The sequence below is a fragment of the Ranitomeya imitator genome, chromosome 5 (genome assembly GCF_032444005.1).
Source record: "Ranitomeya imitator isolate aRanImi1 chromosome 5, aRanImi1.pri, whole genome shotgun sequence".
Lineage (NCBI taxonomy): Eukaryota > Metazoa > Chordata > Amphibia > Anura > Dendrobatidae > Ranitomeya > Ranitomeya imitator.
Window position 1 is genome coordinate 356,612,817 of NC_091286.1, and position 17,447 is coordinate 356,630,263.

The 17,447-nt window shown below is 43.3% G+C and overlaps 1 protein-coding gene across 6 annotated transcripts in view; it reads right to left on the reverse strand.

Moving 5' to 3' along the window:
• MYO6 (myosin VI) overlaps positions 1-17,447 on the reverse strand; it is a 326,341-nt gene that overhangs the window by 113,855 nt on the left and 195,039 nt on the right. For all 6 annotated transcript variants that reach the window (XM_069726515.1, XM_069726516.1, XM_069726514.1 and 3 more), the window contains exons 15-18: positions 13,673-13,745; positions 11,180-11,307; positions 8,054-8,149; positions 2,542-2,712 (exon numbers count right to left, since the gene is read on the reverse strand). In XM_069726515.1, coding sequence (XP_069582616.1) covers positions 2,542-2,712; positions 8,054-8,149; positions 11,180-11,307; positions 13,673-13,745 — 468 coding nt within the window. The remainder of the gene's footprint in view (positions 1-2,541; positions 2,713-8,053; positions 8,150-11,179; positions 11,308-13,672; positions 13,746-17,447) is intronic.

Here is a 17,447-nt window from a genome sequence, read left to right on the forward strand (position 1 = left end):
AGGTAGGGGTTGAGACACTGATTTCAGGGATGTGTAACTTATTAGGCTGTGTGCTGTTGTTTCAATATAATGACTGCTTCATCAGCAGGAGATCAATACATGACTACAGCTCACATGCATAACGGTCCAGCCACACCTCCAGTACTGATTAGCAGCTCACTGTTAATATACGATGTACACAGAAAGCTGTGGTGTGGGCGTGGGCAGCTTTTCAGCTCTGCTATAGGCTACATCTAAAACCTCTGATTGTATCACAAGTGCTGCACCCAGTAAACTAAGTGATACATCACAGGAATCAGGGTTGTTTTTACCTACATTATGCTGCTCGCGGACAATGTAGCAAAAACCTGGTGACGGATTCCTTTTAAAGAGACAACAACCTATCCATCCATAGGATGGCTCTGCAATGGCAGAACAAGCCAGACTATCATAGGCAGGCATTCATTGAATAGCTAGAATGTAACTGAACACAGCATCCCTCAGTGAACAGAGCAAATCTACACAGGTCACAGACCTCACACCAAAAACAATTAGCTGACTGACAGGCAGACTCCACTGTATAACGAACGGGGCCTACACAACTGCTTTATGGGCAATTTTTTCTTGCCACTAATTGCCTTTGTTTGTAGGGACAGGAATTAACTTTTCCTAGTTTTATCCATGATAGTTATTGTGAAGATGTTTCGTCTGCGACCAATCAGGAACAGCTCCCTCTTTCTTACGCTGGGTTTACACTCAGCTTAACGACCACCGACTGGCTAAATGTAACCCCAACAGCGACCATTTACAAACCTGTTTAGTCAGACCGACCTCACTTCCGCTAGGGTCACATTGCGTTAGTGCAATCCGTTTAGCGCTAGCAGATTGCGCTAACGCAATGTTTTTACCGGGGCCGCGGTAACGTCCCCGCTCTCGCAGATCCCCGATCTGCGAGAGCGGGGAACGGACCGCGGGCGCGCCTCGGACGCTGAAAGCAGCGTCCGCGGCGCGCCACAAAACACCGGCGCGTCGCTAGCGCATGCCGAACATGGCACGCGCTAGTGCTGCGCGTTCCCATTGCCGTGAATGGGCGCGCTAACGGACGTGTTGCACGACGTTAATTTCGCCGTGCAACGCTGTCCGTTAGCACGTTCCCATTAACGCAATGGGAACCTAGCCTTGCTATTTCTGTATCTTTACAGACTTGATAACGATGTCAGAAGAAAGAGGAGTCAGGGAGGAGGAAGCACGCGGCTGGGGACAGGCAGTGTCAGTGCGCATGTGCACACACAGGCAACGTTCACATAGTGCTCACAGTGGGAAGCGAGCACCGACAATCAGAAGCGGGGGAGGCCCACAATAAGCAAACGAGGAGGCCACGCCAAAGGCCCACCAAAGCCTCCTCACCTGCATGTGAATTAAAAGTGATTTTCTCAGGCAGTGTGCCAGTAACAGGTACATGTTGTTATAGGGTTAAGCCCCCTACAACACTATATAGGCCATTTAGAATGCAGTTTGGAGGTGAAGGACTTCCATTAAGCATATCCCTTTATTTTACAGACCAATGTCAGAAAACCAACATGGGTGGAATACATGAAGAACATGTATCCAGGAAAATGCGGATATTGCATATCTAATGTCCCAGTACAACTGAAAAGACAACTGTATTGGAATGAGGAAAAAAAAACAAAAGATCACCAGCAACAATTATGGGTGAACAAAAAAAAGAAATCACATGAGCATTGCCTATTGATAAAGGGCCCATATACACAGTAATGACTGTCTCCAGACTCCTCCATACACAGGAGCGCTTGCTCTACTGAGCTCTCCTTTGCTCTCTAGAAGAGTGCCACTGCCAGACCCTCTGGTGGGGGATTATGATGATGAGAAAAGGACCTGCAGTCTGAAATCAGCAGTGCCAATAGGGGTCATTTTGGCTAACGCAAGTCTAATTTTTGTAAGGGCCTTAAAGGAAATCTGTCAGCAGGCTTTTGCTATATAATCCAAGAGCAGCATGATGTAGGGGCAGGGACCCAGATTCCAAACATGTATCACATATTGAACTGTGTGTTATTTTAATAAATTAGTGTTTAATCAGCAGGAGATTATTACTAGAGGACTAGTTGTCTAGCGCCATATAGTCCACCTGGTCTGTGTAACACTGCCCCACCACGGATTAGCAGCATTATGAAAGTGTACACAGCATTAGCATTTGGAGAACTGGCAGATCTGCCACAGAGAAAACAGAGACTTTATAAAAACTGCAACAACCAGTATAGTAAGTGATGCATCACTAGAATCAGGGTCTCTGCCCCTACATCATAATGATCTCAGATAACACAGCAAAACACTGCTGACAGATTCTCTCCAAGATTGTCAGATTACGTTTTTTTTGTTTTTTTGTTTTGTTTATTCCTGCTGATACAGACCTATAACCTAGAAAAGTGAATAAAAACTAGCATCACAGCACCAGGGCAACAGAACTGGAATCATTTTCACAGGACATCTGATGCACTGTAAAAATTGAGAGCTGTGCACAATAACTACAGTAATATATTATACCTTGAACTTGTTCCCCACACTGATGAAACTGAGTTTTCCCGTCTTTTGCTTGGAATCCTTATGATTATTGACTGATTCAAACAGTTCTCGTACAAATTTATCTCTGGACTCGCATATGAGGCACTCCAGTGACATATGCAGAGCATCATTATTCTTCTCCACAAATTGTGTCTAGAGGGAAATGAAAACATATATTTAAACAAGTGACTTTTCAATAATTCTATATGAGATACTAAAAATGTATATACACATGACCTACATCCATATTTCATGCCTTTAGAGCAGTGATGAGGCACCTTTATGGCGGCACCAATTATCATACACAGAATACAATTAGAATTTTTTCAGATCTGCTTTATTTGGATCATACAAAAATGAAATAAGTTATCATAATTATCATATTAGTCCATCATATTTTGCACATATTTACATACGGTGCATGCAAGTTCAGTTTCCCCTTGGTTTCTCTTCCGCCTTTATCTTGATTCTAAGAATTCACTCTGCATTTTATTCCTCTATGGTCTGTCTTAAGTCTCAAAGCGTCAGATTAGCAATATACAGGCAAGAGACAGTACCGTCTATGACTACTGGGAGGACACTGCCAGTGCCCTCCACTATATATATATATATATACACATATATATATATATATATATATATATACACATATATATATATATATATATATATATACACACATATATATATATATATATATATACATATATATATATATATATATATATATATATATATATATATATATATATATATATATATATATATATATATACATACACACATATATATATATATATAATCCAAAATCAGTTAATAGATTTTGAGCATTATGGAAGCTGAGCTATCATTCATTTCATTGCAACTGTTATAGGATCTGTCTCATCATCATCAGTAAATGTGATAAGAGTTTTTCAGTGTGTTAAGGTACATTATCCTGCTAAAGATGTCACGGGCATTAGGAAAGCCATTTGTCATGATTAGAATGAAAGGTGTATATTAATGACTGAAATTCAATACAGCGAAACCTCTGAAGTAACCAAATTCTGTTGTAAAATATGATTTATCGAGCTCCGGTCTTCTCACAAATGACCTACATATATAGAATTAAAGAGAATTGAAAAAATCTGGTCTGGATCAAGTGTGGCCTTCTCAAAATAAATGGCCGTTTGTAACACTCCGAACATCACAGCATATTTCTCATCTTTTCTGATGTAATTGTATTGCAAAAATACATGTTTCTGGCCAAATGCCATATTTACGAAGTCCGTGACTCACTCTTGACACAAGGCGGACTGTTGCGGAAAAAGTGCGCAGATCCAGTTCAAGTCACATGAAATGCCACTTAAATTTATTGTTATCCTGGAAAATCCTATATCTTCTCTTCCTCGTAATAAGGGGGCCCTAAACGCTAAACACATCCCTAAATAGTACCGCAACATCTCCAGCTCTGGTGATGTTGCCTTCTGGATTTCAGTCACTGAAAGTCATATTTCCACAACCTTTACCCTAAAAATGTATAAGAAGCCTAGAAGACCAATTAGATATATCTTATATTATCAATCTATTTGAAGTGCAAGGTCAAGATGAAGTGCACCCGAGTCCAAAGTTCGGTCCACCAATAGTTTTGTAAACCAAAATCATACGGCAACTGGCCATCGCAGTGGGTGGAATTTCAGCCGTATGTGGTCAGCTGCACCTTTAGAAAGGTGGCGTCTGTATTGGGAGAGGACGCAATAGGAAACTTGTGGAAATTTTTCTCTGAAGCAGAATTTGAAAGAGGATCTCGCGTAGCAGATTTTGCTTTATTGTTATACACTACATTAGCCTTTACATTTTTCGCTATAGAGATTGGAAAACGGGCAACCTTGGCATAATAACTTATTCTTATGACATACTGGCGGGAGACGAAAGTGTCATTAGGCTCTAACAAATTGGGTTACAATTATGTTCCTTGCTGTCATTCTCATTGCAGAGTGTGATTCCTTCAGCTATGACAATATTTCCTATGACGGCTGTACGTGCTCCTCCGCAGGACACAGAGTTTCTGTCTGGAATCGTTCAGGTCTGAGACGTGACAAGCATGCTGCCTGTGTAGGCTCATGTCTCGACCCTGCTCCTCACGACATTATCACATGCATCAGGCTCCTTCACCAGGCTCCAACATGTCACATCTGTTCTTCAAATAGAAGCTCAAAGAGGGCAGGAGGGGCACTGTACACAAAGGCTGCGTAATAGCCACCTGCATTTAGACTAAAGGGACAATTGTGGACCTGACACACGTAGAGGTCACTCACTTGTGACCTCGTGCTGGGTGCGTCCCAATAAACAAGTCACTTTAGCTTTTATGGTACTTATCGTTACACTACATTCAGAGAACGCCCTGGACATTGATCCACGAAGTTGGTGATTGGCCGATTCATAAAAATCCACCATATTCATAAAGGGGTTTTCACAAATTTTTTTTTAACCCCATCTACTCCCTTCTCTTTTTTATGAAGTTCTTACAAAAAAAAACCAAAAAAAAAAACCTGTGCTTTACTCACCTTCTCCGGAGTCCAGTGCTGAGTCTCCACCGCTGCTCCTGGTGTCTGTTATTGTCTGCAGTGCTGATGTCACATCGACCGCGCTGCAGCCAATAACTGAGCTCAGTGGCTCTGTCGGAGTAAACGGCATGAGCTGCTGAGTTTAAAGATTCACCGCAGCGCTGCTAACGCGACGTCAGCGCCACATATAAAAACGGACACCATGAGCAGCGGTGGAGAATCAACAATGAGCTCGGTGAGGGTGAGTAAAACAGTTTGTTTTCTGAATAGAGAAGTCCTTTAACTCTTTCAACCCCGTGCCTGTTTTCATCTTCCTACCCATTCAAAATTTTGTCACTTTATGAGGTAATAAACTCTGGGGAACACTTCAACGGATCTCAGAGATTCTGAGATTGTTTTCTTGCGACATATTGTACTTCATGATACTGGTAAACGTTCGTCGATGTAACTTGCGCTTATTTGTGAGAAAAAAAATGGAAATTTGAAGAAAATACTGAAAGTTTTACAATTATCAGAGTTAAGTCACAAAAAATCTATATACATAATTGTCTAAGGGGTACTTCCGTCTGTCTGTCTGTCCTTCTGTCACGGTTATTCGTTCGCTGATTGGTCTCGGCAGCTGCCTGTCATGGCTGCCACGACCAATCAGCGACGGGCACAGTCCGATTAGTCCCTCCCCTACTCCCCTGCACTCACTGCCCGGCGCCCGCTCCGTAATCCCCTCCATTCACCGCTCACACAGGATTAATGGCAGCGGTAATGGCCCGCGGTGTAATGCACTCCGTTACCGCTGCTATTAACCCTGTGTGTCCCCAACTATTTACTATTGATGCTGCCTATGCAGCATCAATAGTAAAAATGTCATGTTAAAAATAATAATAAAAAAAAAAAAAAAAACCTGCTATACTCGCCCTCCGCCGCCTTTTCCGCTCCTCTGGACGCTCCCGGGACCGCTCCATTGCAAGCGGCAGCTTCCGCTCCCAGGGCTGGTGTGCGACAAGGACCTGCCGTGACGTCACGGTCATGTGACCGCTACTTCATCATAGGTCCTGCTCACACCAGCCCTGGGAGCGGAAGCTGCCGCTTGCAGTGGAGCGGTCCCGGGAGCGTCCAGAGGAGCGGAAAAGGCAGCGGACGGTGAGTATAGCACGACTTCCAACGGCAATATACTACGTGGCTGGGCAATATGCTACGTGGCTGGGCAATATACCGTACTACATGGCTCTGCTATATACTTTGTGACTGGGCAATATACTACGTGAATGGGCAATATACTGCGTCGCTGGGCAATATACTACGTGATGGTGAGTATAGCAGGACTTAACAGGCCTTCGGAATGTGAGTATATGTTTATTTTTTATTTTAAGTCTCTATACTACGTGGCTCTGTGCTGTATACTCCGTCGCTGTGCAATATACTATGTGGCTGGGCAATATACTATGTGGCTGGACAATATACTACGTGGCTGGGCAATATACTACATGGCTGGGCAATATACTACGTGGCTGGGCAATACACTACGTGGCTGGGTAATATACTACGTGGCTGGGCAATATACTACGTGGCTGGGCAATATACTACGTGGCTGGGCAATATACTAAGTGGCTGGGCAATATACTACGTGGCTGGGCAATATACTACGTGACTGGGCAATATACTACGTGGTTGGGCAATATACTCCGTGGCTGGGCAATATACTACGTGGCTGGGCAATATACTACGTGGCTGGGCAATATACTACGTGGCTGGGCAACATACTACGTGGCTGGGCAATATACTACGTGGCTGGGCAACATACTACGTGGCTGGGCAATATAGTACGTGACTGGCCAATATACTACGTCGCTGGGCAATATACTACGTGACTGGGCAATATACTACGTGGCCGGGCACTATACTACGTGGACATGCATATTCTAGAATACCCGATGCGCTAGAATCGGGACACCATCTAGTATGTGTGTATATATATATATATATATATATATATATATATATATATTAGCCCAAATTTTGCATTTTTATAAGTGTAACAGGAGTAGTTGCATCATACAATTTGTTGTGCAATTTCTCCTGAGTATGCAGATACCCCATTATAAGGGGGAAGACTACTGTTTGGGCACACGGAAGGGCTCGGAAGGGAAGGAGTCACGTTTTGAAACGCAGATCTTGATAGAATGGTATGCGGGTGTCATGTCGCGTTTGGAAGGCCCCTAATGTTCCTAAACAGTGGAAACTCCCCACAAGTGACTCCATTAAACTACACCACTGAAGGAATTTATTTAGATTTGTGGTGAGCACCTGGAACCCGCATTGTTGCAGGGTGCCAGCTCTCATATAGAGCTGGCAGCCACATTTGATTGTAGCAACGCTCAGTGCAAGTCCGGGTGGTCGTGAAGCTGTATATGTACGGCAGTTTGAGTGAATACAGCTACTGCAGCAAAGTACATGTACGGCACATATTGGGAAGGGGTCAAAGAGAAACGGCCACCACGATTTAACCTGTTAAAGTGAATATATGGCTATAATGGCACTGTTATACTGAGTTAATGGATACTTGTAGTGAAAAAAAATCCGTAGCCTGGTTCTTTTTTAATTCATCTTAGATGTTTTGGTTCAATAACCTATTCATGCATTGGGTAACTGTTGGTAGGGTCTTCGACCCTGCTGCGGCCATGCTGCATTTTTATGAGACTCCTTTTAAAAATTTCCCTGGGCGGCGCTTGCGCATATTTATGTCCCAGCATTCTCCAGCCAAATTGGCGGTACACGCAAAGATTAACGTCCGGCGCTCTCCGGCAAAATGGCGCTGGAGACTTTCTAAGTACCAACCCTGGAAAGCCAAATCATGATGAACACATTTCAGGAACCGATTGATCCATATTGATCCAAATCATGAAAAACTGGTCTATGTGGTTAATAAAAATAAACACAAAAATTCATCTTACGGTTTCATAGCACACAGCTCCTGCAAAATGACGGATAATGAAGCCCTCATCGTCTCGGAGATTTCGGTGGACAGTCAGTTTAGATTTTCTCGGGATCTGCAATAAAAGCAAGGAATAAATTGAATTGCGCCATTATATTTCAACACACGCATGATCCAGACATTCATAACTTCATGGTGCGGAATTGTTTGTGACACAGTGTGGCAAAGTAAAATGCTACCTGCATGTGCAAGTAAAAAAAAAAATGGAAGATGTGTAATAAATCGTATCAACTCTAGTATTCATCATCGGCAAAACAAGAAAGCAATGATGCATATTTATTACGCTGCTATTCCAAGCCTAAAATGCATCTTTATGGTCAGGTGAAATGTTTGCCTTTCAGAGGAGAAAGTCATTCCTCACTGCCGAGACTCAAGCTCAAATCGCCTGCGCTTTCCCAGAAAGGCTTTTCTGAAAAGATTTAATTGGCAAAAGAGCAGCCATGAAATGATTCTTTATTGATGCTGAAAATCAAGGTTGTCATTTGTTTTGCCTAGATAAAAAGGTAACGCAATGAAGTGCGCTCACCATGTTGGCTGAACATACAGTACGGTGCTTACATCTCGAGATACGGCTCATGGGAGGCATAAAAACAAAATCTATACGCAGCAGTTTATCATGAACACGAAACACAGAAAGCAGAACATTCTAAGGACAAATCATGCACAATTAAATTACCAAATAGTCAGAGCCACTTCAGCGCACCCACGCATAGAACTTTTAGATTTATGAGCACAGCTAGGCTCTCCTGTACAAAGGACGTGAATATCAAGAAAAATCATGTATTTGTCTGACTGCACCCTGAAGCTAAGTAGCAGAGATTAAATACGGGATGAAAAGATAAGTGAAGGGAAAGTGAATGACAACTTTGACAAGTGTAAGAAGGGTGTAAGGGAGTGAGAGCAGACAGAAAGGAAGAAGAGGAAAATACAGAAAACTACAATAAGACATCAAAGAAATCTGTTTCTGATTAATACTAAACACCAATTTGTTTTTGTCTTCTATACATTCCCATAAGAAAAAAAAATGATAAATTATACACTGTGAATATACAGCAGGTGAAATGAGTATTGAACAGGTCACCAATGTTCTAAGTGCTCTCAGAGCGTGACTGAACCGCCTTGGCCCTATGACTGAATGCTAGCGGGGAGGACAAAGGGCAATTTCTCCAAACAGCAATTCTGCAAGTTAACAGTGTTATTTCTGGTGACAGGTTCCCTTTAAATTGAAGTTCACGTCGTATGTTCTCTGGTGACTTCAACAGGAATGGGCCTTTGGGCTACCTAGTGACAGTGGACCCTCTGTCTAATTTACAATTGGATGGCAAACATAGAACAGACATACCTAAAGTCCCTTGAACCAAAAGGAATAGTGTTGGAATTAGATAGACCTAATATTCTCTATCAGACACTATATAAGTATTAGGAGATAAACGATAAACCCATCAAATATTACTGTATATGAGCTGTAAGGCAGCAGCTTTCACGTCTGCGCGATAATGAGGCAGTAACTCAAGAAAGTTCAATTTATATATCTTTATTTGCCAACTTACAAAATAAATTCAAACTTTATCATCCAGTTCACAGCCAGAACGTCTGTATCAGTCTGTTGCCAACTGCACCACCGTGTAACTTTGCGGGTTCGGTAATGGCTTTGCTATCTGGCTCTGGCCTGTGCTCAGTCTTCACACAGACAGGCATATACAGAGCCTTCAGCTCTGCTGCTTGCAAACAAAAACACCCAACCATTATCTGAAAGTTTAACTGGGAATCGTGGACATGGGCCACTCCCAAAACCCGGGGTGAAGGGAGAGAGCCGTCCCACTACTTTCCTACAGATCTCTCCAAAAATAAATGCATATGCCTGGTTTTCCTAAATTTGACGTGGTCAAATAGTTTGACGAAGTCCACACTCCCTTTTATTTTTGCATTGTAACCATAGCTGTGGCTGTAATTACAAGGCTCTACAGTATGTTTCTATGCACATCCTGGGGGCCACATAACGACCCTCGTATAGGAAACCGCTTACTGCCTCACAGAGGAAAACGCTAAATACTTCTGTATCACTGGGGTAACATAATGACAAACTTCAAGAGTTAAATGGAACCTGTCAGGTGGTTCACACTGTCCAAACCACAGGCATCTATGAATCATAGTTTGCTTGTAATGGCTTTTCAGAGAAAATATACTTTGAAGGAAGCATAGCAATTCCAGGTCCACCCATGGCGGACTCTTCCCAGCACTGCTTCTGATTGATAGGTCTCTCCCTCACGTGTACAGTGACAATCACCTGCAGCAGCGCTGGAAACAGTTGGCCAGGGCGGTTATGGTACCTTGCCAGATGTTCAATGTGTATTTTCTCAGAAACGCCAGGTCACCATTGTTTGTGCAGCATGAATGGCTTGAGAGGTTACCCTTAATAAAACATAGTCCAGGATCATTCAAGACCAGAGTAAAAATGTCAAAAGTCTCAAATTTTTTTAACAATTCGAACAGTTTTATGCCAGAATTCTATCAAACACAGCTTGATAAATCAGTGACGTAATACCATAAAACTACAGTATGCAGGTAACACTATGGAGATTACACATTTCTCACATTTCTAAGCTTATGATGACATTTTGAGCTTGTGTTGGGCAAGCTCATCCAAGATGGGGCAAGCTAATCCAAGTCCCCAATCCTCGTTAGCCATAATCAATTTATAGAGATAGTGGAGAACCCCATTGAACGCGCAAACATTTGCAGATAAATATTTCATTGAAATCTGGTATTCTATAACTCAATTAAGCATTTTATAATGGTTAGGCCGTGAGCCCTGTGATGTGCCACTCAGCTGGAGACATCTTGGTTACACACCACTGGCTGAAGACCATGACCCTGTAGGAAGATAAGAAATAATACTGTGCCCTTTTGTGTTCGGATGACTCAATCCAAGTGCGGTACATATATACACTAAGCCTACTGACTATCTGTGTAGGGTAAACTACAAGAATTTACAAGAAATACATAGATTTTATCGTATGTGCATCGTCTAGTTTGTCCCAGGGCAAAGTAATTACCCCTGTGTCATAAAACGAGAGTTTCTCACCGTAAGGCGGAAGTGGTTCTTATGTTTCTGGTGAACCATGGATGTAAAGTGTTGGTCACTAGGCTGAGGAAGTCTGTTCTCTTCGTCCAGTATATCCAGGATACCCACTAATTTTGACTCTATCAGATCTGTAGAAGAAAATGGACCAGGTTTGTACGTCACATAAAACAGCATTGCCACAAAACAGTGCGGCAAAGTTCCTGTGCTGCCAGCATCAGGAATGTTAAAGGAACGCTTTAAGATTCTAACATTTCTTCCTCCAGATAATTATCTCTGGAAAGAGAATTGCACATCTGTCTTAGGAGCAGAGAAAGGAAATTAAAACCAAGGCAGCATTTCACTATTCCAGTCAGGACGCTGAACTCATCTATATTAGGAATATGCTCCAGCACAAAACGTTACGAGCATCTCTAATACTGAAACGGAGAAAGTTACCAGCGAGTCATGCAACTCGGAAAAAACATGGGGGGTGTATTCCATCTCCTGGCAAAAATGGTTTTCTTGGTTCCATATAAATGTTAAAATTACATCCAAGGCAAATAAATGGAAAGCAACGCGTTTTGAACGTACTCCAAAGTCATTTAACTTGTATCACAAGAAATCACTTCCAGAATTTTAGCTTTTTACTACTTTAAGGTCTGTTTCCAAAGGCACATAGTCTTCCCATGATGATTAACAATCAATAATATATGGGAAATCCATCAGAGCAGGGGTTTTTTCCTTTACATGGAGCCATCATGAACACTATGGGGGGGGACTAATGATTGCACTGCCACTACTACCACTATTCCATGTGGTGGTGATCAGGAATAAACATTCACTCATCTGTTCTTTGGCTTACTGCAGGGCTCCCCAATATGTAGCTCGGGAGCCACATGTGGCTCGCGGCCCCATGAATTGTGGCTCGCGACTGTCTGCCAGCTTGATGCATTAGGTCCAGGTCTAGCAAACAGGTATGAAGACCACATCTCAAAATGGTGAATTTTGTGAGTAGCCCTACACAGAATTGCAGATCTGAATGCACATTTATTGGTCTTAGGGGTTTAGAGAGGTTTTAGGTATGGTACGCTGGAGGTCTGTACTACCTGTTAGAGGAGGTGCTCAAAGTTGGATGTGACAATGTGTTGGGAGAATACTGAAAGGGGGTATTGTGGGAACCCCTGGATCTCAGTGTACTGCTCTGGAGTGATTTCTGTGGAAAAGCTTTGTTTATAATTATACCTGTAATGGGAGCTTTGGTTGACACTACTTTGAAGGGGGTGGGAGCTGGATGTGGCTCGCGACCCTCTCGCAGTGCTGAATGTGGCTCGCGACCCTCTCGCAGTGCTGAATGTGGCTCGTGACCTTCTCTCAGTGCTGAATGTGGCTCGCGACCCTCTCGCAGTGCTGAATGTGGCTCGCGACCCTCTCGCAGTGCTGAATGTGGCTCGCGACCCTCTCGCAGTGCTGAATGTGGCTCGCGACCCTCTCTCAGTGCTGAATGTGGCTCGCGACCCTCTCTCAGTGTTGAATGTGGCTCGTGACCCTCTCTCAGTGCTGAATGTGGCTCGCGACCCTCTCGCAGTGCTGAATGTGGCTCGCGACCCTCTCGCAGTGCTGAATGTGGCTCGCGACCCTCTCTCAGTGCTGAATGTGGCTCGCGACCCTCTCTCAGTGCTGAATGTGGCTCGCGACCCTCTCGCAGTGCTGAATGTGGCTCGCGACCCTCTCTCTAAGCTGAATGTGGCTCTCAAGGTCAGAAAGGTTGGGGACCACTGCCTTACTGAAATGGGACTTTAGTCACACCCTCAGGGCTGTTTCACACATCCGTGATAATCGGTCTGATGTCGGCTCGCAATGCACAGACTGGCTGAACATCTCCTGACCAGATTGTGATAGCTTCCTTTATTTCTATGAAGCAGTGACGCTTGGGTCAGGAGATATGCGGCCAGCCTATGTATTGCGATCCAACATCGCACTGATTACCATGGACATCTAAAACAGCCCTAAAAGTCTGAAAGGATAAAGTCATGACTGGGAGAATAGCCAAAGAAGAGTCAAAATGTGTTAGGCCACCAATGACCATGCTTGTGTGCCAACAGTATCTTCGGTGTGCTCGAAAAATACGTTCGAGTCCCCACGGCAGCAGGTCTCGTGGCTGTTAGACAGCTGCAACACATGCAGGGAATGCCTAACAAATAGGAATTCCCTGCATGTGGTGCGGCTGTCGAACAGCCGTGAGACATGCAGCTGCGGGGACTCCAATATATTTTATGAGCACGCCGAAGACACTCGTTTAGCACCCTAGCATGGTCAGACAATGCCTTAGCCGAGCATGTTCGCTCATCAATACTTGCCATATCTGACGTTATTACTGAACCAATGTGCATTTTAACTTAAAGGGGTTTTCCACAAATTTTTTTTTATTTTAGCGGAGTGTGTCATCTATAATTTTATAGCGCACTTGAACCACCTGTAAAACACCTCTTTATTAGAGAGTGCGTATCCACTTACCTATACAGTCTTGGTTGTCCACATAGTGCACCTCATTCACTCCAAGACCTTCTTTCTGATATAACTCCTGCTCCTAAATACAGAAACACAAAACCAGTATAACTCCAAGAAACAAAACGGAAATCTTATGTTTAACAGCATCGACCCCAACTTGCACTATATAGATCTATCTCACTTTTCTGTTAGATAGCGATATCATTTAAAAAACAATCCAAAAGTCTAAAAATCCGAGCGGACTGAAGACTGGCACATCTGCCGCTCTAAAAAAAGACTCACAAATGCGTTTGATCACAGCCGTTACAAGAGACCAAGAAGCCTTGAGCCTGATAGGCACTTTAATCTGATCAAAGGGGATCTTCCCGCAAATAGCGGTGTTAGATTCATGCACTCCGCTCCACAATAAGGTGAACAAACGCATTAACAGTTCGGCTGCTTTGTAGTTCAGAATAAAAACTAACAACTGTCACATTGTATTCCGCACAATCATCAGTATTGTTTCACCCGTGTAAAAAGTGGCAGTAATATTGGGCCCCCGTCAAGTTTAACTATGATAGATCGGGCAATTACAGCTGCATTTATGGTGCTGCCCAACTTCACACAACGCAGAACAACGGTACAGGCAAGAAAAGAGTTATCATGAAGGGTGCAATTATTATACATTACTTATATAGCGCTATTAATTCACAGCACGGTACAGACATTATCACCACTGTCCCCACTGGGGCTCACAATCTAGATTCCCTATCAGTATGTCTTGGAATTTGGGGGAAACCGGGGGACTCGGAGGAAACCCACACAAACACGGGGAGAACATACAAACTACTTACAGATGTTGTTCAAGTTCAGATATGAACAAAGGATCCCAGTGCTGCAAAGAAGCAGTACTAACCACTGAGCCATCGTGCTGCTCAGAACTGGGTTTTTTTTTAACCAGTTCAATGAACACCAAGTATAACTTTATTTAAAGGTACTCTGTCAGCAGGTTTTACTCCTAATCTGAGAGCAGCATAATTTAGAGACAGAAACTGCAATTTCTGCAATGTGTCACTACTGGGCTGCTCACTGTTCAACCTGTTGTCATGATCTCAGGTTAATCCCGCCCACACTAAGGATTGGCAGCTTTCTGCCTATGCACAGTGTACATGGAAAGCTGCCAATCAGAGGTGTGGGCGGGGTTATACAGAGCTCAGCATTCAGAGAACTGGTAGATCTGCAGCAGAGAAAACCGTAATTTTATCATCAGTACAGCAAGCAGCCCAGTATGTGATACATCACTGGAATCTGGGTCTAAGTCTCGCTGCTCTCAGATATATTAGCAAATACCTGGTGACAGTTTCCCTTTTATGCATTTTTTTATATTTTTCCTATGCCTAAGATGCAAACTAGCTTACAGGATAGGCTGCACTAGGTAGTACTCTCTTCTGGCTGACAGCCATTTGCACAGTTTTTCTCAAGGAGTATTGCCCTGAAATTTTCACAGCTGGAAGAATGAACGAAATATTGGTATTTTCGGTGATTTATTCTAGGAAGTAACATCATAAAGTAATAGGAATTTCTTTACAGAGAGTGATCTTGTTCATGCCCATGGCAGCTCTCCTGATTTTCCTTTGACAGCTCCCTGCCAACTAGCAACAACTGTGTTAGGGTAAGTTCACACAGGGCATTTTTGCGGCTTTTTTTTCTGCACTAAAACCTGATCTTCTTGGCAGGAAAGAAGCTGCGGCAAAAACGCAGGTTTAGGTGCGTTTTTGGTGTTTTTTGTTGCGGGGTTTTATTGGCGCTTTTTTTTCCTCTTTGTCCATGCTGATGTCCTTGACTTTTCAACAGCAAAAACGCGAAAATAAAGATACCTGCGTTTTGGCAGCGTTTTTTCAACACCCATTCAAGTCAATAGGTGAAAAATGCTGAAAGAAGTGACATGCTCTATGTCCAAAAAATGCAGCAAAGCACAAAATTATATTGACACAAAAAAACAATGTGTGTGCGTGAGATTTCTGAAATCTCATAGGCTTTGCTGGTACCGTAAAAAGGAGCTGAAAATTAACACAAAAAACGTAACAAAAACGCCCAGTGAGAACTTACCCTTAGTCTCTCAATCAATCAGCAACTATGCAGATACGTTTCACCTAAAAACTATCAAATGAATGATTCAGAGACTAAAGGTACCGTCACATTTAGCGACGCTGCAGCGATCCAGACAACGATCCCGATCGCTGCAGCGTCGCTGTTTGGTCGCTGGAGAGCTGTCACACAGACAGCTCTCCAGCGACCAACGATGCCGATCCCCCTGGTAACTAGGGTAAACATCGGGTTACTAAGCGCAGGGCCGCACTAAGTAACCCGATGTTTACCCTGGTTACCAGCGTAAACGTAAAAAAAAACCAAACACTAAATACTTACCTTCCGCTGTCTGTCCCCCGGCGCTGTGCTTCTCTGCACTGACTGTGAGCGCCAGCCGGAAAGCACAGCGGTGACGTCACCGCTGTGCTCTGCTTTCCGGCTGGCCGGCGCTCACAGTGCAGAGAAGCACAGCGCCGGGGGACAGACAGCGGAAGGTAAGTATTTAGTGTTTGGTTTTTTTTACATTTACAATGGTAACCAGGGTAAGCATCGGGTTACTAAGCGCGGCCCTGCACTTAGTAACCCGATATTTACCCTGGTTACCAGTGAAGACATCGCTGAATCGGCATCACACACGCCGATTCAGCGATGTCTGCGGGAGAGCCAGCGACGAAATAAAGTTCTGGACTTTCTGCTCCAACCAACGACATCACAGCAGGATCCTGATCGCTGCTGTGTGTCAAACTGAACGATATCGCTAGTCAGGACGCTGCAACGTCACGGATCGCTAGCAATATCGTTCAGTGTGATGGTACCTTTAGGCCGAGGTCACACTTGTGAGTGTAATGTGAGAAACTCGCATGTATTTCTATGCAGCTGAACGCTCCGGTGATGAGTGCCGGCGGCAGTGCCAGGTATTGAGGCGCGAGTTTTTCGCATTGCGCTCACAAGTGTGACCCTGGCCTACCACAGATATACAAAGAGCCACGGCTAAAAAAGAAAAAATATATGTGTGTCACAAAGTATACTTTTTTTTGCAATGTGGCCTTCACCCAGACTGTGACGACTGCCAGGCTTATATGCCCTTACAAGCACAGTTTGCATCCAACTTGTGCCATTTACTTGTTGATCACCAAAGGTGGTGGCACCACCGCAAAAACAACATTATAATGTCTTGTAAGGAGGTCATCTGTAGAGTGTGACCTCGCCAAAATGTAAAAACAATAAAGTAAATGACTATACAAGTATATTCCGTTTGAATATGCCGTAGCAAAAAATGACAACAAATAAATAAAATAAATAAAACTAGAAAATAACTAAAAAAAAAAACCAAAGGTTAATCAAAGTCAACAAAAAAAATATACATATTGTGTGCTGTTGGGCTTACGTTCACTCATCGCAGTCAGTATTTCAGGCACGCGCACAATTCTATCATTTACCGGAGATCGGATTTGCATACCACATGAAATTTTAATACTGCTGCATAATACAAGCTGGAATAAAATCAGTATGAGTCTTCCATTCTTCAAGTGCTGCTCTCCATGTATTGTCATTTTAATAATTTACGTATTATTCTTGCCCTGAGCCGAACGGTCACAGAGCAGATTGTTTCGTTTCCAGAGCGCAGGTAGAATCTGTCTAACTACATTTGTGTCTGCATCCAGCTTCCAGGCATTGTGCGGTGGCCAATGGCTTTCCAATATCCAAGCTCCGG